General features: G+C 43.9%; 2 protein-coding genes across 2 annotated transcripts in view; one reads left to right on the top strand and one right to left on the bottom strand.

Moving 5' to 3' along the window:
- Positions 1-20,265, bottom strand: part of MRPL49 (mitochondrial ribosomal protein L49) — an 81,389-nt gene extending 61,124 nt beyond the window's left edge. Inside the window, exon 1 of the mRNA XM_085627942.1 lies at positions 20,062-20,265. Coding sequence (XP_085484068.1) covers positions 20,062-20,145 — 84 coding nt within the window. The 5' untranslated portion in view covers positions 20,146-20,265. The remainder of the gene's footprint in view (positions 1-20,061) is intronic.
- A 548-nt stretch (positions 20,266-20,813) lies between these two features.
- Positions 20,814-23,813, top strand: ZNHIT2 (zinc finger HIT-type containing 2). The gene has a single exon (XM_085625463.1). It carries the CDS (start codon positions 20,935-20,937, stop codon positions 22,858-22,860), a length of 1,926 nt encoding a protein of 641 aa, XP_085481589.1. The 5' UTR covers positions 20,814-20,934; the 3' UTR covers positions 22,861-23,813.
- Positions 23,814-24,278: the final 465 nt, after the last annotated feature.

The following is a 24,278-nucleotide window of genomic DNA, read 5'->3' as shown; positions in this document are numbered from 1 at the left end:
TTATGGACTCTCAATATTGTCAAGAAAATTGCTTCCACGAAAAGACAGAAAATCTGGAGACTCCCCAGCTGCAAGTTTGGCTTCAAATTGTGCCATGATCTATGCTCTAGAAATACAAGAAATGCCTTCAGAGTATGAAGATTTGGCAACAGTATTTGACAAAAAGGAGGCAAAAACTTTATCTCCTAAAGGCCCTATTACTGTAAAATTTAATTAGAGCCAGGGTCAGTATTACTGTGCAGCAGAATATACGCTCTGACAGAGTCTGACCACCAACATTTGAAGAAATGCTTGGATGAATACCTTGCTAACGGATGTATATGCCCATCTCAATCTCCAGTCTCTTCCCTGCTGTTTTTTAATCCCCAAAAAAGAATGGAATCTTTGTACCTGCGTAGACTATCAAGTGTTAAATCAGGTAACGATCAAAAATCGGTATCCTTTCCCTTTGATTTCAGTATTGATGGACCAAGTAGAAGAAGCCACGATTTACACCAAAATGGATTTGAGGGAGGCCTATCATTTGATCAGAGTAGTCGAAGGTGATGAATGGAAGACAGCCTTCTCTCTTCGAATATCAAGTGATGCCATATGGACTCTGCAATGCTCCCGCACCATTTCAACATTTTGTTAATGACATCTTGCCTAGGAAGCATTGGATCGACTTCCAGTAGTTTATATTGACGACATACCCCATCTTTTCAAACAATCTTGAATAACATGTCAAACACGCAATTATTGAAAGGTTGCGAGATAATCACTTATAGGTGAAGCTCGAAAAATTTGCTTTTCATGTAGGACAAGTCGAGTTTCTAGAGTTTATTTTGTCTTTGAAAGGAGTCAAAATGGATCAAATAAAGGTGAAGGCAGTGCAAGATTGCCTAGCACCAAATAATATCAAGGAAATCCAAGTTTTACCAATGATTTATTCCAAATTTCTCTTAGAATGTCAGTCACCATAACTCGAATTGTTAACAAGGTTATGTTTAATAGGACTACTGAAGCAGAATCCGCCTTCAATTATTTGAAAGAGGCCGTCACATCAGCTCCCATTCAATTACATCTTAATCCAGAAGAGCCATTTTTTGTCAAATCTAATGCTTCTGATGCTGCTATTGGAGGAATTCTATCACAAAGTCACAAGAATACTGTCCAATTGCATCCTGTGGCCTTTCATTCTCGAAGGTTAACCACTCCAGAAATAAATTATTCTACTGTGGACAAGGAACTAATGGCTGTCAAGGATGCCTTCCAAGAATGGAGGCATTATTTAATGGGAGCTCTGTATATGATAACAGTATTCACCAACTATCGCAACCTAGAGATTTTTTTAAATCAGCTCGAATACTAACTGCAGACAATCAAAATGATCTTTGTATTTTGCAGATATTAACTTTGTGATTACTTATAGACCAGGGGCAATACATGGAAAAGCAGATGCTCTATCCAGAACTGATAAAGAACTCCCTCATGACATTCCAACTAAGATGCCAATAATTCCAAGTGAAAAGTTTATATTGGCCACGCAATATTCAGATTTCAAAACTGAAATACAAGAAAAACTTTCTAAAGAAGAAATCTTGGCATTAGAGGAGATGGTTCAGGAAGATAAGTTAAGGCTGTGGCGTAACACAGGCCCCAGCGGTGCGAGGGGCCCCCAAGCTCCAGGGGACCGACTCAGCGCAGTATTCTGGCCGGAGAGCTCCCGATTGAGTCCAGAAGGGGCCCCTCCACGTACCTTGCAGGGGGGGCCCCCTTAAGTTTCGTTGCGCCAGTGAGTGAAGGATTAACTCATTTTTTCCCCAAAGAACATTATACTTACCCTCTACAGAACTTTAAAAAACTCTTAAGGCGTGTCATGATGACCCATTAGCAGGACATAAAGCTATAAAGAAAACCACATAACTTATAAAAATACATTTTTGGTGGCCAGAGATGGAGACTCAGCTAAGGCTATGTGCGTCATTTTACGAGGCTTGCTGTAAAGGAAAACCCAATAGACAGGCTCCACAGGGTCAGTTACAGAATGTACTCACTGCACCGAATCCTTGGCACACAGTCACAATGGATCTCAATGTAGATCCCCCACTGAGACAGGGATACAATACAGTTTTGGTCTTTAGGTCGAGCCTAGCTCATGCGCTGCTAGCTTTGCGTGGCAAATTGTAGTAGGAACAGATGTGGAAATGCCGTGGAAGCCCCGCCCATATTTTTTAATTGGCTGGCGTCATCCTCCATGATAAATGGTGGCTTTCGATTGATAATGAGGCTTTTTAGTTCCGCCTTCTTACCGCCCTGTCTCCTTTTGGGACTGCCCAGCAGGACTGGATCTTTTACTTGAGGTGTTATACTATCTACCACTGCTGCGCACTCCTCGGACTGATGGAAGAAAAAGACCTGTATGCTTTGGTATAACAAGGAGCGTCTGTCTGTCTGTTCGTCCGTCACCATCATATGAAACTGTTCAGCGTGGCCGTAGTCACCAGCTGATGCTTTAAAAACAATTGCGTAATATGTGAGGGCAGAAAATGGGCAGCACGTGCTAGTGTCGAGGAGGGCTCGAGACAGTGCATCAATATAGCACCCACTTGTTATTTTGGGGGTTGGGAGTGAGGGGGTAGATTGTTCGGTATAATAAATGTCTAGTAGAGAGGAGGACCCTGCGGAGTTAGTCTATGCCCTTGCTCATTGTGTGGTGTTGAGGTTGTCAGCCGGTCCCGGCATGAACAAAGGTGCAAACGCTCACAGGCCGCTCACAACACGGTATCGTATTTACAGCGCTCGCTCACGAGGATGTCGCTTAGTCCTGAGCCTCTGTGGCGTTGGACCTCAATTCCCAGGTTGTGCAGGCGCCTCTTCCTTGTCTGCGCTGTCCGGCGTGTGGTCACTCCGCACCTCGGGATTTGGGTTGTGCTTGCTGCCTCTGTGCACCACTTGTGCATGTTGCATCTCTTCCTGTGTTTGTACATACACTAAGCCTCAATGTTTCACTCTATTTTTAGGCTTATTTAAGGTTGTGAAAGTGACAAACGTGTAAGAGTGGCACCGTCCCACTGATATCTGTACTACCTTGCTTACAAAAATTGGACCCCTCCCCCATGTCCAAGTAAACCCCATAAGCCTAACAGCTGTGCGGGTAGTCTAGAACCTTGATGAGAGTGAAAGTCTGTTCCCGCACAGTACAGCCCTTGCAATCGTTATATAGTCAGCATGATTTAAGTGAACTAACTCTTCAAAGGGGTAAGGGTTACAGGTGAGAAGAAATACGGTACCACCTCATGATCATTCCTAATGGGTGGCGCTTGAAAGCTTATTTCTCAAATTAAAAACATTGATACAGATTGAGTGGATAGTTTTTGTGCGTTTATGTTTTATAGCTATGACATTCAGGATTTCCATTCCAGTCTACATTTCCGATTGTTCACTAGCATGCTTGCATTTCCATTAACCAGCATGCCTGATTCCTGGACTGCATTATTCCTGTCTTCATAACTGACATTATCATTTGTTTAATTCAAAAATACATTGCTCATTTTATTCAGTGGTTTGTTGCAACTTTTATTATAAATAAGTATATCTTGTATACAGGGAAGTGACCAACTGTCATAAAAATCTACAAACTCCTGTTCTGTTACTGGAATGGATACAAGTACATGATTACAAAACACTTTAGTCAGTCAATATTCCTTTTTGTATTATCAATTAAAATCATTACAATATATGTACAAAGGCCTAAATATAAATCAAGTTTTATCAAGAAAGGAGGGATACTGTAAAAGTTGCAATCACAGGCATATACAGTCATCAAGGACATTACACATTTATATGCCAAATTTAAGTAGAGGTCATAAAAATTTAAAAATCGTGAACATAGCCTACGGCTAGAAATCAGATAATTGCTGTGTAAAATATCTTCGCTGTGCAAACAGTACATGTGGTGCATATTATTTTAAATGCAAGCATAGGTAATGTCAGTAATATATAGCAGTTTGGGGCAGATTTTAAATAAATGCTATGAGAATTTGGGAATGATAAATAATACCTGTGGCTAAATATCAGCTCATTATTGTGCAAAGTATTTTAAGTGTGCAAAACAGTGCATAAAGTGCATACAGACTGGGAACTATAAAGTGGATAGTTGTCCCATCATGTGCTCAGAAAGCGGCTAATAAAAACATTTTAAAAGATCTATCCAAGTGGAGTAAACCTGCCATATAAAATGTTAAAATTCACTGTTTCGGTGATTTTAGTTGGAGCATTGATCACCATTATTAATGTCCTTAAATAATACTATGTATTTGCTAAATTTCGCCATATCACACGGCTCCTCTCTGTTAAAAACTAAGTTTGTTGCCTCTTTGCAGGTTCGTATTTCCTGTGTGAGGAACAAAGGTTTTAGCAGGGTGCAGTGAGGATTTAATAGTGCAGGGCAACAACACAAAGGGTGGTTAAACGTTTCCTTTTTAGGTCAAACCTCGCGTTGCAGCGCATGTGCTGCTCACTCTGCGGAGCACTAGGTCGAGCCTAGCGTTGCAGCACATGCGCTGCTCGCTTTGCAAGGCATATTGTAGTAGGGACAGATGTGGAAGTGCCGTGGAAGCTCCGCCCATATTTTTCATTGGCTGGCGTCATCGTCCACGGTAAATGCTGGCTTCTGATTGATAATGAGGCTTCTTAGTCCCGCCTTGTTACCGCCCTGTCTCCTTTTGTGACTGCCCATCAGGACTGGATCTTTTACTTGCGGCGTTACACTGTCTCCTTCATCAAGTCGGTAAGCACTTAAGCCAATGGCGACAGCTTGTTTTAAACTAGGTCTGAGGTGATGAGAGCATTTTCAATTATTCTATTTACAAACAAATACGTGTTTTGACGCAAATGTTCTGAACCCAGCTGAAGGGAAGAATGTAAGACCGTCACTCAAGCGAGTCGCTGGCTGCGGCTCCATTCATGCGAGGAGACAGAATCCAGTCACTGCCAATGTTGGTGTAATGAATGCTGGCCATAGACCTGGTTAAACCTTTTATTCAAGTCCAGGGCAGCAGCACTGCACGCTTCAGTATATGTTTTTGAAGGAGAATATTGTCTCTAGCTGCACTTCATTCAGACTTGCATCACCAGAATAATAAATATTTATAGCTCACACAGCATGACGTCCAAACAAGCGCAGGAGCATATATTTTTACTGCAGTACATCACACCAGTAAGTCCAATGGGAAATGTGCATTCTTTTACAAGACATTTAAAAACACACTTGTGTTCTAGTCTGTGCAAGTGATCGTGTGCGCATGGGCGGGGCACCAGTAACCCCATATATATTACTTGTGTACTTAGCGTAAGGCGACACGAACAGTTTAATTTGTTATTTATTTAAAATATATCACAGTTCATTTACCCGGACACCAGCTCCACGCAAAAAGTCCTCATCATTGCAAGTGCATCTTAGGCAGTCATAAGCAAGGTTTATCAAGCATTGGCAATACCAATAAGTGTTGCATTAAAGAAGAGATGCATAACAATGTGAAGCTTTACAAGTGGATGGTAGCAGACAGCAGTTGTACCGCAACTGTCCTGTAATTTGAAGGTGGGCAAAGAGAGGGGGTGGGATGGGAGGGAGCAGCGGACAGAAAATGGCATTAACAAGCTACTGGGAAGCTTCTGATGTCCAAGATGATGATGATAAAGAAAATGGCTTAAAGAGGAATGGTGAAAACAGGCTTGGAAGGATCAAAGAACTGAAGAGCCAGGGACAATTGAGGCTAAATATACTGAAGGAACACAGATTTTTTAAACGCATAGATAAAAGGCACTGTCATTTACAATGCCAATAGCTCAAAATCTCGCAATTCAGAGACCTATTGCATTGCAAATGCTTGTTGTAGGTACCTTTTCCAAAATTGCCTATTTCGTACCATTTAAAAACAAACAGCAAGCATCCCAATTGGCCCAGTTGTTTACTCAACATATAGTACAAGCACATGGGGTTTCCAAGATAATCATTTACGATTGTGACTCAGTTGGTATCTTGATTCTGGAGGGCGTTCACAAAGAAATTAGCAATAGATTTGTGCTTTTCCACTAGTTATCATCATGAAACTGATAGTCAAACTGAGAGGGTAAACCAAGAATTGGAACAATATTTGCTCCTCTACCTTTTTGCTCAAGACAAGGAGGGGCCAGGACTAATAAGGGTTGCAGAATTTGCCTATAATAGTGCAATACATTTATCTACTGGCTTCACTCCTTTCCACCTCAATCATAGTCAACACCCCAATGTGTTTCTGGGTAAAAACAATTAATTTGGTCCCTGCAGTTGAAGTATTTGTGAATGAACTGCAAGACACATTTCAGGTTGTTAAAAGAAATGTGAATGAACAGAAGCTTCGTATATGATTTAGGCAGATAAAAAGAGGTGACAAGATGTGGTTGTCAACACGCCATTTGCACTTAAATGGCAATAGGAAATTTCAACCAAGATATGTTGGTTCTTTTCAGGTTGATAAAATGATAAATCCAGTAGCAGTTAAAATCTTTCTTCCAGTATATTTTGAGATCCACTTGGTTTGCCAGGTTTCATTTTTTTGAAACTGTTCTCCCAATTTGCGAACTAACACTCCCCCAGTATCCATACAAGTGGACTCAACAGAAGAGTATGAAGTGAGTAAACTTTTAGATTCAAAGATGGCAAGAGGAAACATTTATATTTAGCCGATTGGAAAGGTAACCGCCCTAAAGAGATCCTGGGAGCCGTGTGTTAATGTGTACACTCCAAAGTTAATACACACTTTTCATAAAAAACATGCCCATAAACCCAAATTGTCAGGTCACTCGTTGGAGGGTGGTACTGTCAGTAATGTCATGACTTGTTATAATTAGAATAAATTTAGACCAGTTGGGGTTCAGAAAAAGTTAGGTACCACCAAATACCCTCATTGGAAGAAACTGTGTCCTTATTGGAAATTAAAACTAAAGGTCATGTTGCAGTACTTACAAAAACAAGCAGAAAAGAAAACCAAAACGGTGGACACTAGCTGCAGGAAGGAGAAGCAGTCTAGTCTTTGTTCTCCTGGGAACCACTCATCGTTAATGCACATGCACGAGGTTCATGCTGTACACTGCAACTGAACTTTGTACGCAATAGAAGCGTCTCTCACCCGCACCTGACTGGAAATGTTTGGTGACTAGATTCCGATCAGTGGGACTTCTTGGTCGGTGGATTGTGTCCCTAGGGTAATAGCGCTCCTGGGAAATACGCAGTGAGTATATACTAGTGTAAAATTATGATTGTGGTGCATAAGGGTGGGGAGAGCCACCATCCTCCCCAATGTGTGGATAAACACAAATAAACCAAAACAGTCCCTTGCACACGCCAACAGTATATATTATGTATCATTGACAAAAATAAAAAACAATCCTGTTCCTCCGTTAAACAGTCACTTCAGTTTAATCCTGAGATCCTTAGCCAACACGTGTTTCGTCACGCTTAATTGTTGTGCGCAGCGACTTCTTCAGGGCTAAGAAACAAACAAGTGTATAGAAGTTGGGAGTAAAAGATATCCACCACTAACATCAGATGTCCGTTACCCTTTGTGACAGTATGTTTATCGCAAAGAGCAGCTCAAGTATTGTCCTCGAGCCTGTGGAAACCCATGCTGTTTTACTAAAACATATCACCATTGCGGTCTCTAGATAGACTTGTGCAGTTAAAAGATGATCGCTATTCCAAATAAGCATTGAAAATGCAATGGGTCTCGCCTTTGATTAAGTTAAAGCCATTTGCTTTGCTAATGGTATTGTATAGCAAAGCAAATGCCTTTAACTTAATGAAAGGCCTATATTAATGCTGCTCTCCAAGCTGCAAGGGTGTACAGTGCGCCCCTCCATTAATAATACATGTAAGCTACTTAATGAAGGAATATAATGCTGCCCTGCAGGCTGTGCTGCAGTACACACTGCTTCTTCATCAATTTAAAAGTTAAACTAATGGATGAATGATTATTAATGCTGCTCTGCAAGCGTGTACAGTGGGCCTCTCAATTAATATTCCATTTAAACTTCTGCATGGATGAATATCGAAGCTGCCCATCATCTGCAGAGGACACTGGGCCTCCTCATCAGTAATAAAAGTTAAACAGTTCAATTAATATTAATGTTGCACTGCAGGATACACTGGATGAACGACTAGGACAGGGTGCGTCATCGTTAATATGGAAGGCTAATCAATGATTATTACATGTTCTCGTAGGAAAATCAGTGTGTCCAGCCAATGAAAGCTATTGTAATCAATGCATATTAACGCCGATGTGCAGGACGCTCCACTCCTTCATGAATAAAGCAGGCTTAACCGTGAATATTTCTTCGCTCTTCGGGCTGCACTGGCCGGCGTGGAACCCCATCGTGATAGAGGGCCGTGAATATTCGAGTGACCAATGAGGATCAATGCTGCACTGGGGCGGTATGCCCATTCGCTAGTAATAAAGTCAGATGCATCAATCGATAATAATTATATGATGGCTGCACAGGGAGGGTATTATTAATGAATAACAAAACAATGCACATCAAATCATCTTTCCGGGATGCGAAGGGACAGTAGTGTGCCCAGACAGTAAACGAAAAGCTGTGCTAATCAGTGGATATAAATGCAGCCCTGCAGGGCACACAGAAGGAAGTCATTAATAATATTTTAGACAGAACAATTAATATGTATTCTGCTCTTCAGACTGTCTAGAGAGGATATTGCGCCCATCACAAATATTAAAGGTAGGCTAATCAATGGATAATAATGCTCCTCTGCAGGCTGCATTAAAGGACGCATCCACCCATGCACTAATATTAAAGTCAGACAAATGAATGAATGGATATTCATTCATTCAGCTATAGCTGTACAGGGATGAAACTATGTAAAAAGTCAAACAATGCACATTCTTCTGTTCAGGCTGTAAAGAGACATTACTTTCACTAGAATAAAAGTTAGACTTATCAATGAACATTAGCGCCGCTCTGCGGGCGCACAGGAGGAGGGTCGGCCCCTTCATCAATAATATACTTGGACAGCTCTGTGAATAATCATTCTGCTATGCAGGATGCCCAGGCCGGCAGTGAGTGACAGCCTCATTAGTAATGACAACCAATCAATAAATATTCAATCATTTCCTCAGGCTGCGAAAAGGTACTTTTGGTATTCCAGATGGGCTCGTGAGTCATTTTAGAACGCTGTGCACCCGTATTAACATTAGACTCGTTTAAGTGCCTCCTCTATATTAATCATGCTCCTCAGATAGCACACGTGGAACAGCGAGTCTCATCTGCAGATTACAGCTGCGCAATGCAAAGGAATGCTTATTAATGCTGCTCTACGGGCTGCATGAGGCAGCTCCTACATTCCTGGGGTGGACCGGGGAAACAAGCTCTTCCCAGGCAGTCCTTCTCTCCACCTCCGCTTCCTTTCATCGGGAAAGTATGTTTAAGTGGAAGCAATGATTGCCGAGAGATCTTTGGCTGCCGGGAGTATAGGGGTGTGAGAAACTAATCTCAGAGTAAGGCGCCCTCTGCACGTTGACTCACAAGCACTTCCACACCCAGCACACAGATAAGCGGAAGCACTTTCATTTTACTGAGACGGGTGCGTGGTCTCTGCCTACACGTAATACATGTGAAGGCAAGCTTTACAAAGTGCATGCAGGCTTCGGTAGTTTTGTGTATGCAGCTCTAGCTTCAAGCCTTCAACTAAAGCAAGGAATCCCGGAACATGCACGGACCAAAAGGGGCGTGGCCTGACAAACAAACAAGCAGTGCTGCGAGACCTAACAAGGCAGAGCAACGCGGTCCCGAAAGTGAAAGAGGACCGCGCTGCAGCCGATCTCTTGTCTTTATGGGGCCATATGTTTGAAACACATGGCCCCATAAAGATAAGAAAAGCCTTTACTACAAACGTAAAGCAACCGAGCCAGTCCAACTGGGACGGCTCTTAAAGAGAAAAGTGTACGTCACTAGACGCTCTTTTCCAATGGCTGGCCACCATTTAGCATAAACGGTGACGGCAGCCAATGGAAAAGAGGGGCGGGGCTTAAAGCCCACAAGAGAAATCTACCCTAACTCATTAAATCTTGCCAGCGAGACTGCGCATGTCTGCGCAGTCTACGCCAGGCGAGATCTAACAAAAATTGTCAGAAAATGAAAATAAGCCTGTTTCTGGTGACTTATTTAGTGACATCCAATTTCCGAACATTTGGCAGTGACTATTCTAAAGTGATTTAAGAAACACGGCACCACCTCAATGTTGCCTCAGATCAAGAAAAATTATATTTATAATCCAAGAAGTACCTCTAATCTCTTTGTATGGATTCTATATGGAGAAAAGGTACAAGGGAAGAAAATAACGTGGTGTTAAATTAACGAATCCACTAGGACTGGTGAATAGTGATAATTGTGATAAGTTGTATACAACCGCAACGGAGGTTGGTTTCCCTACAATATCTTTCCACAATTATCACTATTCATCAGTCCTTGTGGATTCGTTATTTTAACACCACGTTATTTTCTTCCCTTGTACCTTCTCTCAACTACAGCCTGAGAATTGCAAAGGACACCTTGTGGATGAAATACTTTTTTCACAGGCATAGACTAATATTAAAGGCACCTGATCATATATTGGATGAACATTGAAGGCAAAGCAGTTCTTATTATGGAGTTAGCCTAGCCCAAGGCATAAGGAAAATCTCCAGCTTCAGTTGGTAAACAGTAAAGATATTAAAAAAAAGATTTTTTTTTAAACTATTACATGTTTATCAGCTAACAAACGGGTTTTTAAGAAATAAGTTGAATGAAAGCAATATTATATATCAGTGGGGGCGTTGCCCCACTGCTTTCTCAACGTGCGAGAAGGCAGAAACAAATGGTAATAACTACCATTTTTATGTTTCTGCCTTCTCGCACGGCGAGAAAGCAGAACTGCAGAAGTGCCTGGTTGGGGGTGGGCGCTCCTGCTCGAGGGCAGGGAGGGGGGGGGGGGGAAGAGGCTTGCCCACTGTTGTGCATACTGACTGTTTGGTCGGCCTGGGGGCCGACCAAACAGTCAGTATGCACAACAGTGGGCAAGCCACTCACCCCTGCCCTCGAGCAGGACCGCCCACTCTCCCTTTTTAGGTCTCGCCTGACCCAGCTGACCCAGCGCATGCGCTGGTCTGGCGAGACTTTTTGTGAGGGCTCAAAAAAGTGCTACCACTGTAGCCTAGAGCCGCTTTGATATTTGATCGTGATCACTTTCACGGCTGCAGGGCCGCTTTGATGTTCTCCGTGAGCCAGTTTTTTTTTCCTGTTTATTACTTCTATGTAGTAATGGTGGCACCCGTGCGATGCCTTTACTACAGAGCAGTAATAAACAGAAACAAGCATTGGCATAGCCAATAGGTCTCGCTTTTGGGACCTTATAAGTATTTAGTTATGCAACTGTTGCATGGCTAAACACTTGTAAGGTCCCAAAAGCGAGACCTATTGGCTATGCCAATGCTTGTTCTCTATGTAGGCTGCTGCATGCAGCAGCCTACATAGAGAAAATAGCCCGGGTGGGGCGCGCTCCGATTCGCCTCCCCAATCACAACGCTGCCATTGCAGCGTTGTGATTGGCGGAGGGGAGGGAGGGAGGCTGCCTTTCTTCCTAATGACGATGCAGAATTCGAAAAGGCAGGACGGCGGGAGTCAGACGGTCGGACCCATCCAGAAGGCAGCTGAGGTGGCAGCGGCGCAGGATGGTAAGTTAACTCAGTTTTATTTTATATATTTTTTTTAATTAAACGAACCCCTCCAGCCTCCCCCCATCGCGACGACCACAACCCCATTTCCACCCCCTACCCGCTCATCATGCTGGCTGCGATTGGAAAAGCAAGTAGCTTCCGCTTGTGGTGCATGAATAATTTGTGTGAGCGAGTTTGCCTGTATGAGAGTCCATAGGAGTATGCTTGAGCGCGACTGGTTGTGTGTATAAGTATATATGCGCGTATGTCTGCGTGTGAGTGCACATATTTATGTTTGAGCGTGTGCCCGAGGTGAGTGGGTGTACGAGTTAAGTGTGTGTTTGTATCAGTACTTGTGTGTGTAGATTGTGTGTCTGCTCCCTTTCCCTGGCCTGCATTCCCCTTCCTGAGCAAGATTATGGTAACATGAAGCGGCTGACGGGGGGATTTTATATATGATGAGTCCAGGAGAGACGGGCAGGCATGGCCTTGGACCCTCTGGGCAGTAACTCTGATAGGGCTGATAGCCTTCAAGCTCCCAAAATCAGTGCAATGCATTAGGGCACTGCAACTGGGCAATTAAATGGATGGTCTGGGTGGGGCTCGTCAGGGGTTACAACTTTGATGTTAAATATGCACCTAACCACTTTTCAAATCCACCAGCCGCCACTGATATATATATATATATATATATAGCAACCAGCTAAAGTACAAGAAAAGGTTCAACTAAAATAAGACTATTGGAATTGTAATATATGTTATATGCAGCCTTTTTACAATGAGGATGCCAAAGAATTTCCTACAATTGATTATTGAGAGTTTATTGGCATAATTTCTAGAGAGAATCTATGCCATAGAGTACACAGGTAAAGAGTAGAGGGAAGAGTTTAAATAGATAGATATAAAGAATCTAGAGGTAATTTAGAGAGATTATGCAAATGTACTTAATTGAATGCTGTTGTTGTTACTGTGGTTTTCATCACCACAATTCACATTAAGAAGAAAGGCAGACAATAGAAACAAAAGGCATAGAAGGTGGTCATCCAGGCTCGCTGTGGCAGTCACCCTTTTAGCCACTTCCCCTTCCCAACCTGCTGGGGTGTTGTGGTGAATTTACTATAGTTTACCCAGCGCAGTGATGGAGTAGAATTCTGAAATGCTTTTTCCTGTGTAAATCGCAATCTGGAAATTCTGACACATGGCCCTGAAGAAGTGCCCAGATCCAGAGGGACTTTACATGAAACATGGTGACCAGCATTTTCACTTTCCTTTAAGCTGTACCAGATCATTGTCCCCAACGCAACCACCCTTTGTTTTTATTTACAACAAGAGGTCCCACGTATTAAAACTTTCAGGGTCTCTTAGTTATTTTTATACCACACTTATACCAATCTACACACACACACAGCACCTCCACTTTGATCGTGTCTTATTTTAAAAAGACCTTAGGCAAAGAGCACCCTTAAGGGGCCCGTTCAGCATTGCAGGGTTGGCCCAACAAGGAGCTTCCCAATGGCAAAGAATGACACCCATCTGAGTGTGTGAGGGTTCTTGCTTCATAGCAATCAGAACCCCCCCCCCCCCCCCGGATCTGTATGCTTAGACCCCTATGGTCTGGATAGATACCCACCTCAACTGACTACTAAACCCAGGATGTCACTCTCTCTCCAGGGAGCAGTGACTAATCTGAAATTCTCTTATAGGCGGAGGGTCAACCAACCTAACGTGAGGGAGGTTACTTATTACTCCCCCCAACCACAATACACTTAGTCGACTCGATCGTTTACTGGTTTCGGACTCTATAGAGGGGAGGGTGCGCTCTGTGGTCCACCTATCTCAGTATCTTTTCGATCATGCTCCGGTGCCCTGCGAGTTTGCTAGGGGGAAAGCACCCCACTCACTTTTGGGATGGAGGGTTGAGCCTGAGATTCTTCAGGATGTAGAAGGGGGGAGAAACCTGCAGTCACTCTCAAACTATTTGAGCTCAACTGGTCATCCACCCTACACCAGGTGACAGAACGTAAGGCAATGAAGGCGGTGATCTGGGGCCGCTGCATGGGGTTCTCTAGTGGGGTGAGGCGCACGCTCCAGTCGGAGCTCCTGCGGGGGGGGACGGGAATTGATTAGTGCATGTACTGCCGTCACAGGATGGTACTTGTGAGCACCGGACTGAATTGGTGGCTTGACAACATGTTGAGGAAGTAAGGGATAGGCTCGAAAAATAAATCCTCCAATCCTATTGTCAGCTCCTTTATAGAGAGGGTGACCCTTTGGGACGCCTCTTGGCCAGGCTCCTTAGCGGGAGATTCCTCTTGCGCTAGTGCTCCATCTTAGGAACTCTATGGTTAGGGATGCATGCACCCAGTGGGATACTGTTGAGGCCTTCAGGGCTCACTTAGAAAGCATTTACCGAAGCCCTAATCCGCCAGCCCTGGAAAGCATTACAGCTTTCCTAAATCTCATGCCCCTCCCTTGCTTGGATGCCGAGGCAGTCGCTGACTTATTTTTATTTATAAAGTTTTATATAGCGCAAACAAGATCCCGAAGGATATTGGAGCGCTTTATAAAAGGGTAGAAGGAAGGTCATAAACCCAATATCGACATCAAATAAGAATACACAACATGAATAATCGCATGATTCACAGACAAATGACACAAAGGAGAGTAATACAATAAACAGGTATATGGCGGGCTACGAAGGGGGCACACAATACGGTAAAGAAGAGCAGCATCACATGATGGAACAATGGTTGTAGGATCAATGATGTCGAGCCAGTGAACTTAGCCCAGATTAAGGCAGGAATTTGTCCATTAGGAATCTTTTGGCTTCCAGTTTGAAAGCAGTCGGGGAGATTCTGCGTACTTCCGGTGGAAGAGAGTACCATATCTTTGGGGCAGCGCCGGAGAAGGCTCGTGACAAGTTCTATTTTTGTTAAGGAGGAGTGGTTTCAGGAGGAAAGTGTTAGCGCTTCTTGAAGCTCTCCCACCAAAGGATAATTCAAGCTTTTGCGCTAGGTACCTGGGAGTTTTGAAATGCAGGGCATTGTGTGCCAGAATGGCAATCTTTAACTGAATTCGAGCTTCGTAGGGTAACCATTTGAGAGATCTTAGGACTGGGAGATATGTGCTCATTTCGTTTGGTACCTGTGACCAATCTGGCCGCAACGTTCAGTGATGCCCTTAGTGGAGTCAGGGTGTATTTGGGAAGGCCACAGAACAGTGCTAAGGTAGTCTAGCCACAGCAAGACCAGTGCTTGGACCACCTGCTTAAAATCCTTTTGTGGCAGGAATGGTTTGCTGTTTCTCAGGGTCCTCATCAAGTGGTTAGCTTCCTTACACACATTGCCGATATGATTTTTCATATTCAGGTGCTTGTCCAGGGAGATTTCAAGAGATTTGGCGGAGTCTATGGTGAGGGGGGTGCAGTTGAAGGCCGTGAGGTGATTCAGCCAAAGGTCTAGTTTAGGGATGTGGTTTGGGGGGAGAGATGAGAAGGAATTCAGTTATGGAGGTTTTGAGCAGTAGATGGTTCTCAGTTAACCAATTTTGTGTAGCCCGAGGGGTAGTGTTGAATGAGATGAACGAGATTTTCAAATAAAGTTGTGTGTCATCAGCGTACATATGGTACAGAATGTTCGTGGAATTTAGTGATTTTGTTGGAGGTTCCAAGAAAAGGTTGAAGAGGATAGGAGATAGGGCGGACCCTTGGGGGACACCCATGAGTACTGGAGAGGGAGTGGTTTGCCTAGACTCTTTGTGATCTGTGGTGGAGGAAGGAGGAGAACCATTGTAACACCAGACCGACTTAGAGGATGACCTCACTTTGGAGGAGATCTGGGAGGGCGCTTAGGCAACTCCCCCGTTGCAAGACCCTGGGAGGCGATGACCTTCCTGCAGAATTCCATCAGGGTTTTCCTCCTTCCCTCACCCAACACATACTAGCAGTGTACCAGGAAGCCAACACAGTTGGTGTCCTGACAAAATCCATGTGGAAGTGTTGCATCTCCATAATGCTCAAACCAGGGTCTGACAGCTCGGATCACTCCTTGTACACACCTTTGTCCATGATTAATACTGACATCAAAATCCTTAGTAAAGCCCTTGCTCTCCAGCTGTGTCTCATCATTCCCCAATTGGTCCAGGAGGATCAATGTGGTTTCATTCCTGGTCACAATCCTAGACAGCTGGCCCACATCTTGCACGAGGAGGAGTGGAGGGAGGATGAACTGGCCATTCCATTCTCTCTATAGAGATTGCAAAGGCCTTTGACACAGTGGAATAGCCATACCTCAAGCAAGTACTGAGTGCCATGTGGATTGGTCCTCGGTTTCGTTACTGGATACAACTGCTGTATACAAGGCCGGTCGCCAGGGTGCTAGTGGGTAAATGATGTCACAAGAACTGGCCCATGGACAGGGGAACATGACAGGGTGCCCCCTGTCCCCGCTTCTCTTTGCCCTTGCTGTTCAGTCGATGACAGCCTGGGTTCAGTCGAAGATGGCGCTTGGGGAATTACGGTGGGGGAAACTACCCACATAGTGTCCCTATACGCGGATGACACTCTTATTTGTCCACTCCGAAACACTCGCTTACCCGGTTGCTTGTTGTTAAACAGGTTTTGAAGGTCTCAGACCTTCGGATCTATTATCGGAAGTGCTTGCTCTTCCCGTTGGGTATACTGTGGTCTCAGGACCCCACGACTTTGCCAGCCCTTCTCCTGCGTTAGGAGACAGACAGGTGTCACTACTTGGGTGTCATGGTAGGGCACACCCCTCAGAAACGCTTGCAACACAACATCGTTCATCCATACACTTTAGGAACACCCTTACGCTCTCCCTAATGAGACTTGTAGCCATTTCCAAATGGTCCTTATGCCGCGCTGCCTTTAATGCATCCAACATTCCTTCGATCGTATCCCCTCGGCCATATTTCGGCAACTAAACAGCCGGCACTCCTCTCTGATATGGGCAAGGCGCAGTTCCTGTGTTGGCAGAGACATCCTATTTCCACCTCTAATAGAAGGGAGATTGGCGGTTCCTCATTTGGAACAATATTACTTGGCCTCACAAATACAACACGCAGCACACTGGCTCACGCAGAGGGAAAACTGGGAGAAGACATTGCTCCGGGACAACTCCAATGCCATCTCATTGCTTCAGATCCTGATGGCAGAGGGTAGGTAGGTGGGAGAGTTTGGGCCATATCTGGTGAGATACACTGTGCATATGTGGCAGCACATAGTTAAATTGGTGCTAATGAGGGCCCCCCTTTGCCAGGGAATACTCTTTCTGGAATCTACCAGTGTTTCAGACATTCACAAGCTCGGTTGACATGACCCCGTGGCGGGAGGGTGGCTGTGACACTTTAGGGTATCTCTTCCCTAATGAAGAATTTATAACATTTGAGGTAGCTAAGGAAGCTTAACTCTGGGTCGGGATGTTTCAGTCAGTACACCATCCTCTCTGCTGGTACCAGGGACATCTGGACCTACTTTCCAGTGGCCCCTCCCACTTCTCACATATTCCTGGCCATACTGGAGTTGGGGAAAGGATGACAGCAGGTTAGGCATCTCTACAAGGCTATGCTAGCAGATAGAGGACAGGTTCCTCCTCCCGCTAGAGCAGCCTTGAGTGCAGAGCTGGTTAGCTTGAAGATTTGTAGTGGGGCCGCATGTGTGGGCTGTATCATTTATTTTTAGTAAAGCCAGATTTAAACTCACACATTTTCACTATTTGCATTGAACATATGTGACGCCATACACTTTGCACAGGATAGTCCCTTCCAGGTCCCAGCGGTGCCACCCCACCCAACATCATCATTCTTGAACCGCACATGGCGCTGCTCCTTAGTCAATGTCTTTTGGGAAAGGGTGGTAGAAAGAGTAGCAGAAGTAGTCCCGATCCCCTGCCCGGCAGACCAGATTACTTGCCTCCACGGGAACATTTGATGCAGAAAATGGCTTTTAAGTTCATACATATACTTCTGGTACTTGCCAAGCACTGTGTTGCAATCATTTTGATGGGCGCGGGGGCCCAGACCTGCAGCACTGGGAATACGATGTGGCTGAATGAGCAGTGTCAAAGGAAGTGACACTGAAAAAATGTAGGACCAACAAAAAACTAGAAGAGGATCTTGATACTTGGGACAAGCTTCTGTCTGCCTTTCTGGATCCTATAGGCTCAGGTTGGGCCTCCAGGGATGAGACTGGTAACTCTTCCAGGTCCACCTTTGATTGAACCCAACACTCTCACATACTCATCATATTTCTTAGCGATTAAATGTGGACACATGGGACTGGCTATTACGTATTATGTATTGTATATTTTCATATTGTATTGTGGATCTGTCCATCCCAGTGAATGGTTCTTATTTGGCATATGTGTATGACAGATTTGTTATCTGGTTTTCTTGCTGATGTTATCAAAATGTATTAAAGAATGTTTTTTAAAAAACATGTAGAAGACTTTGATTAAAATGGGTAACACCATTAAACTCTCAGTCTCTCAACTTCTTCAAACATGTATATTACCCAATAAATTAGAGCTGCGACACACCTTCAATCCTCTTGAAGCAAATACATACTTCATTCGTCATATGCGCTTGTTCCTCAAAACGTACTAATCTCGCACAGTTTTGAAAGTGCTGCACCCTTCTATGATACGTTTAAGGTTACACCTGCAAGGTTGCTCCTGCAGTCACAAATGGTAGTGATTAGGTGATACTTAAGCATCTGTTTTTAAAACCGACTAAAGTATGTTTTACCTCAGAAAGGTAGTTTTTGCTTCCTAAGTCCACTGAGAGACAGTAAATCAAAGCTCAGCAAAGCATACCAGCTTCAAAAAAAGTTTGAAAGCAAGCAATTAGCACTGAGAGAAGCACTCAATAGTCCCCTGCATCAGCTTTACTTGTCGCCAAATATGTGGAAGGACAGTCGCCACAGTGAGAAGAATGACTTGTCACAGGTTTGGTCAATGTAGAATCAAGTTTGTTGGCAAATGAAAGGACCCAGAAGAGGAAGGTGATCTATCTGTTGTCCAGGTGACTTCAATTGCTAAACCACTGCATTTGGAACCTAGAAATTGCACGAAACCAGAGCCCATGAGAATACATGTAAGAGCCCTGTGCAACGACATGAGTACCAATAAAGTAAATACAAGTCTCCAAACTACTTCCACCTAAGAAATGAAAGTTACAAGAAGAGAAAATATCAGCAAAGCCTTCACCATATCACTACACGAACAGCCCAGTTTAAAGTCAATAGTTGACCTCACAATAATTCCAGGAATGTCATCATGTTTTGACTAGCGTAGGTTTCCGTGACATAAATACTTTTTACTATTTGGAGTCCTGATTCAATTCAACTGAATCAAATTGGCAAACAAATGTGCCTTTAGCAATTAAAAGCCCACGTCTATGGCGCTTATTGCACAGGCAGTCCTTGCCATGTGCAACATATCACAGGTTAAGACTAACACATTTCAGTACATGTCCCCCCTATCACCATACTGAAATCCATTAGTCTGGCAAACTAGACGTCCCTTGGTCTTTCACACAGCACACGGCACTCTAGCCCAGCAGTGTAACTTATAACCATTACAAGCCGTCACCCTGAGAGCTGCCTGGTGAGCTGCAGATCTTGGGGCTAAGAAAAGCTGGGAGGGTGCTAACAAGCCGGCAGGGAGCCTGTATTTGCAATGCAATTGGTAGAAGTATAGGTTTCTTAGAACCTGAAGGGTGTCAGTGGTTTCACTAGAGGACCAGGTGGGAGCCAATGCTGGCAGGAGGCACGGAAGCTGGGCTCGCATGGAAGTCATGGTGCTGGAAGTAGTATAGGATGCATGGTGGTGAGGACAAATGCGTCAGTTACTGTTGTTAGTAGGCTGCACTCATTTGGGGGCAATGAATGCAGTTTGCTACATAGTATCACTGAAAGTGTCACACATGAGGCCATGTAATGTCAATCATCAGCAGACTCATGCATGCCAAAGGACCCGATTAAGGTGGGAGACTCCTGATTTATTAAGCCAAAAACTGCTTTATTTGAGCACGTTTGCCTGCGGTTCAATGTACATCAATAGGAAAAATACGCCCCCCGTCCCCCATTTGGTTTCAAACCCCCCCCCCCCCCCCCCCGTATTAAAATGTTGGCATGTATGTAGACTGCAAGTATGGAAATTTCAGACATAAGCAAACTCAAAACTTGACAGCTATGCACAGGTGACATTATAGCGCTATATGGGAACCCTACTTCTCTAACCTTTAAAACCTTCTAACCTTGAAGCTCTCCTCTTCAAGCTCCACGTGACTGAAATTGCTACGGTTACTATCTTACCTGCACTCTGAAACCCAGGCCGACCCTAACACCAGCCTGAAGTCGCTGTAACAACCGCAGTCCTAACATCGTAGCCATCCCCATGCATCAGACAAGCAGCTCAGCTGCTGTACCAGTTCTTATTATCTGTACCACATGTCAACCCTATGACCGCGGATCACAACCCTGGCAGCCATCTTGAATTATCGTACATTCCGATGTGCTGCAATAAAAGTGCGGCTATTTCTCGGCTCTACATCATTGAAGCATAACGCTCTCACTTATGGCCCATCTCGGTACTAAGAATTACATATGAGGCTACACGTGTTAGTAATCTAATATTTTAACATAATGTTTGTACTGTGATACCTAACCATTGTTACCCATGGATTTTATTTTAATGAACTACGATCTAAAGAGTAATTTCAATGATTTAGGAACGTCTGTAGTAGTTTACGCTAAAATGTTAAAGAAGTACCCCATTCTAATATGGCCGCTAGATTTGTAGTATTCAGTCATCAGACCGACGGTAACAAACATCAAATTGGTTTCTATCTCAGTTATGATTCACTGAAGCACAACAGTGGTAGTTCTAGTTAATATATGTTTGTGAAATCAGAAGAGCCCGGCCGTCACAGGTTATTAACTTCAGCTTTCGTTTTCTCAACCGCCCTTTCTCTATCCGCAATCCATTCGGCTAGGGGAGTACTAAAGCTTTTGTGATTGGCTGTGGTAGAGCCAGCGCTCAGGTTCCGTCTATCCGATTTGCTGGTATTGTGCGACATTATTGTGCGACATTACTGTGTTTGTGGCTGGCTCAATATCCCACGAGCAGCTGTGGCAGTGATCTAAAACAGCGCTGTAGCTTGGCTTTTGAGGAAGGACTAATGAGTAATGGAGGCTGCGGTTAATAATCGCTCTCCTAACTTTGAAGGAGTATCCTCCCCTGTAGGAGATGGCCCGTGTGCCCTGTGCATGGTAGTCCCTTCGCGCTATACCTGCCCCCGGTGTAACGTGACTTACTGTAGCTTGAGCTGTTACCGTGGCGTGCGGCATCGTAGTTGTTCCGAGGCATTCTACCGGGATGAGGTGCTGCGGGGATTACAGGAGGTAGCTAGGAACGAAGGGCGAAAAGGGGATATCGAAGGTATATTAAAAAGAATGAGAAAAGACCAGCTCCGGACAGAAGAAGAGGATGTGGTAAGCCTGGAGGACTCGAACACAGAAGAGGAAGATGTGGAGTGTGCAAGTCCACTAGTTGAGGATGACGCGAATACACAAGCACTGTGGAAGAGGCTTACTCTGGCGGAGCAGAAGGATTTCCAAAGGCTTTTGGACAGTGGTGGACTTGGGGCCCTGGTCAGTCCCTGGCAGCCTTGGTGGGAGAGCCATGAGGGGCCCATCATGGTGCAGGAGGTAGAAGTGAGGTCTGAGAAACAACAGACGATTGATATGTCCCTGTTACACAGACACTCAAAAGAGTCACAGTCCAATGGGACAGTGACACCGATAAACAACATGCTAATAAGTGACAACACAACCTCAGCTGAAAAGAAAGATATAGAGATTGCAGAAACCATGAGTAGCCAAGACAGAACTTCCGAAACCGCGAGGCAGAGAGATGGCCATGATAGTGTAGCCGAGCAGTGGACGGAGGTAACTTCACATGTGGAAAATCCTTGCAGCTACCCAAAGAAGGCTGGATCAGGGGGCACGGAAAACAGATATAATACCCCTTTGTGTAAAGACCTGCTTCTTGAACAATGCAACAGTAATGTTATCCTGTTGGACGACCAAACTAAACCAGTGCCACTCTCAAAACAAAGGCTGATGAATAGTGTTGAAAGACCAGAGCAAGGTGAAGAAGCGCAATCCTTCAGGAAAACGCAAACTGGTTACAAACAGGCCATGGGAGACACAATGATACTAGGAGGACAAAAAACTGACCTGATACCTTCCCCCAAATGTCAAAAAGCTAATGGTGTGAAGAGGCAAGGACATTGTGATGGGAAAATATTTGAATCACCTAAAGAAAAGAATGGTATATCCATTGAAGACCAAAAAGAGCAGTTCAGCACAATCTTAAGCCAGACTCCAGGCCTCCTTGGAGAGGAAGAAGAAGCACACCTCCAAAATCAAGTAAATGACAACTCTTGTGTTCCACCCACCCCCAACCGCACTCTCACCCCAACTGTTCCCAAAGCCATACCACCGCTAAACTCTCTGACCCGCAGCTATTCTCCACTAGTCCAGTTCAGCCTGGTCAACTCCTTGTATGCGTACGCCTACAGTCTAAAGCTCTACAATGGTGACCTTCATGAAGACTTTATTCTGCAAGAGTTTTGTGATGTTGTGTTGGGAATTTCTAGTGCCCTCAGCTCCACAATGGTCTTTGGTTCGACTGCTGAGGCATTGCAGGCTGGCATCCAGGCTGTCCTTGCAAGAGGTAGTCATGGTGACCCGCAAGGAGGTGCTCTCGCTGTTGCTCATATTTTGATGGGTGGAAGCGGCAGAGAAAGGGAGAATTACACTCTGGCTGCATTGTCTCACCTAGCCGGGCTTCTGGCGAAGGCCAGAAAGTTAGCCCCAAAGGAAAAGAAACAAATTATGTTTAATGCCAAGAAGAAATGTCAATTCCTTTTGTCTTGGGCCAATGAGAACACGGACGCTTTAACTCTACTTTCAGTAGAAGTACATACTGAATATAAAAACTACGTTGACAACTTGAAGGAGGTTGAACACCTCACAGATGAACTAAGGAAGTCCTGGGGAGGTGGTAAGCCCCCTGAGAAGAAAGCACTTATTCAGGAGTTAGATTGATACCATTAATAATCCATTCGTGACTTGAGATAACTAATGATCCCACAAAATGTTTGTAGTCCAAACCAACATTCACCTTATCCGAGGAGTTATATGCTTATAAAAATTCATAATGCTTGTTTCAAAATTATTGGTTCATTTTGTTGCAGACCTTAACGATAGGCCACAACAGACTTTTACATTTGGTTTAGGCCATGCACAACTTCGGTTTTGAAACATTTACACATCTTTTAAAAGTCATAATGCTTTCACATGATATTCTAGATCGTCACAGCCAGTGCAGACTATGATCTTCATTAAAAATGGTTGTACATTTGAAAGCTTTAACTCCACAATTAACTACGTATTGACATGGGACTTTTTCATAACATTTCCAAAAGGCTCAGTTGGGAAGTCGTATTCACTAATGCTGATTACATTGACCGCTATATGCCCAGTAGGCATAACTTACTTAAATTGTCTGCATTATCAGATCCTTCATTCTAGATTAATAGTTAACATGCTAATGCTGTAGTACTGTCATCTATTCATATTTTACAGATGGGAAAGCTAGACCTCTCGATTCTCTCATTGGGTGAGAATCTTTTGCTCATGGGCATATAAATATGAGAGATGAAATGCAGTTTTTATTGAAGCAGCAGAATGTCATAACATTCTGCCTTATAAAAAACAGTCTAGATCTCTGAGGAAGTCCAAGATGAGAACCACACCTTCTTTCACTTGACGCAGTATAACATCAGTTGCCTACAGTAAATTTTGTTTCTAGGTGTACACAGTTTTAACAGTCCGTTTGAATTTAACATGACATGCACAAAAGCTGAAATGTATTAGGTAAAAGAAACCAATTTAATGCAATAATGTTTACTAGAGAAGTGAAAGGGACTGAAAATGTTTTTGTTGTTAATGCCATTCACTGTGAAGTAGCAATTGTTTAATGAAAAGGAATATCAGTGGATTTGGGAGTGATCTAGATTGTTGCCTTCTTACAGACGGAGTGGGGATGACATGTCGCTCAGTCCAATTACAGTGGTCCTGTTGTAGAATAACCCTCTTGTTAATGTTTCAAATCCATACATGCTAGAGATTATTTTAATTTGACACTAGTTTAATGGCTAAGTTTGTACTGGTTAGTGGGAAGGATAAAACATTCTCATTGACCTGATTTTACTCATCCCTCGTGGGCACCCATTCTTGTAACAAAAAATATAAAAGAAGGTCGCAATTTGTTTCCCCCCCCCCCCCCCCCCCCCCCCTGAGGATTGAATGTTGCCAGACATTTATATGCTAATGAGAGCCAACACTCAACTTACTATTCAAACACGTTATGAAGGAAGGCTGTTGTTCAGATCATTTAAAGGGGAGGTCAGTCATAAAACCTAAAAACACATCCATCACTGTGGCTTCTACTGCCCTTGTGC

Source organism: Triturus cristatus, chromosome 9 (assembly GCF_964204655.1).
Source record: "Triturus cristatus chromosome 9, aTriCri1.1, whole genome shotgun sequence".
Lineage (NCBI taxonomy): Eukaryota > Metazoa > Chordata > Amphibia > Caudata > Salamandridae > Triturus > Triturus cristatus.
Note: the sequence above shows the minus strand (reverse complement) of the source record. Positions and strands in the feature narration are given on the sequence as shown.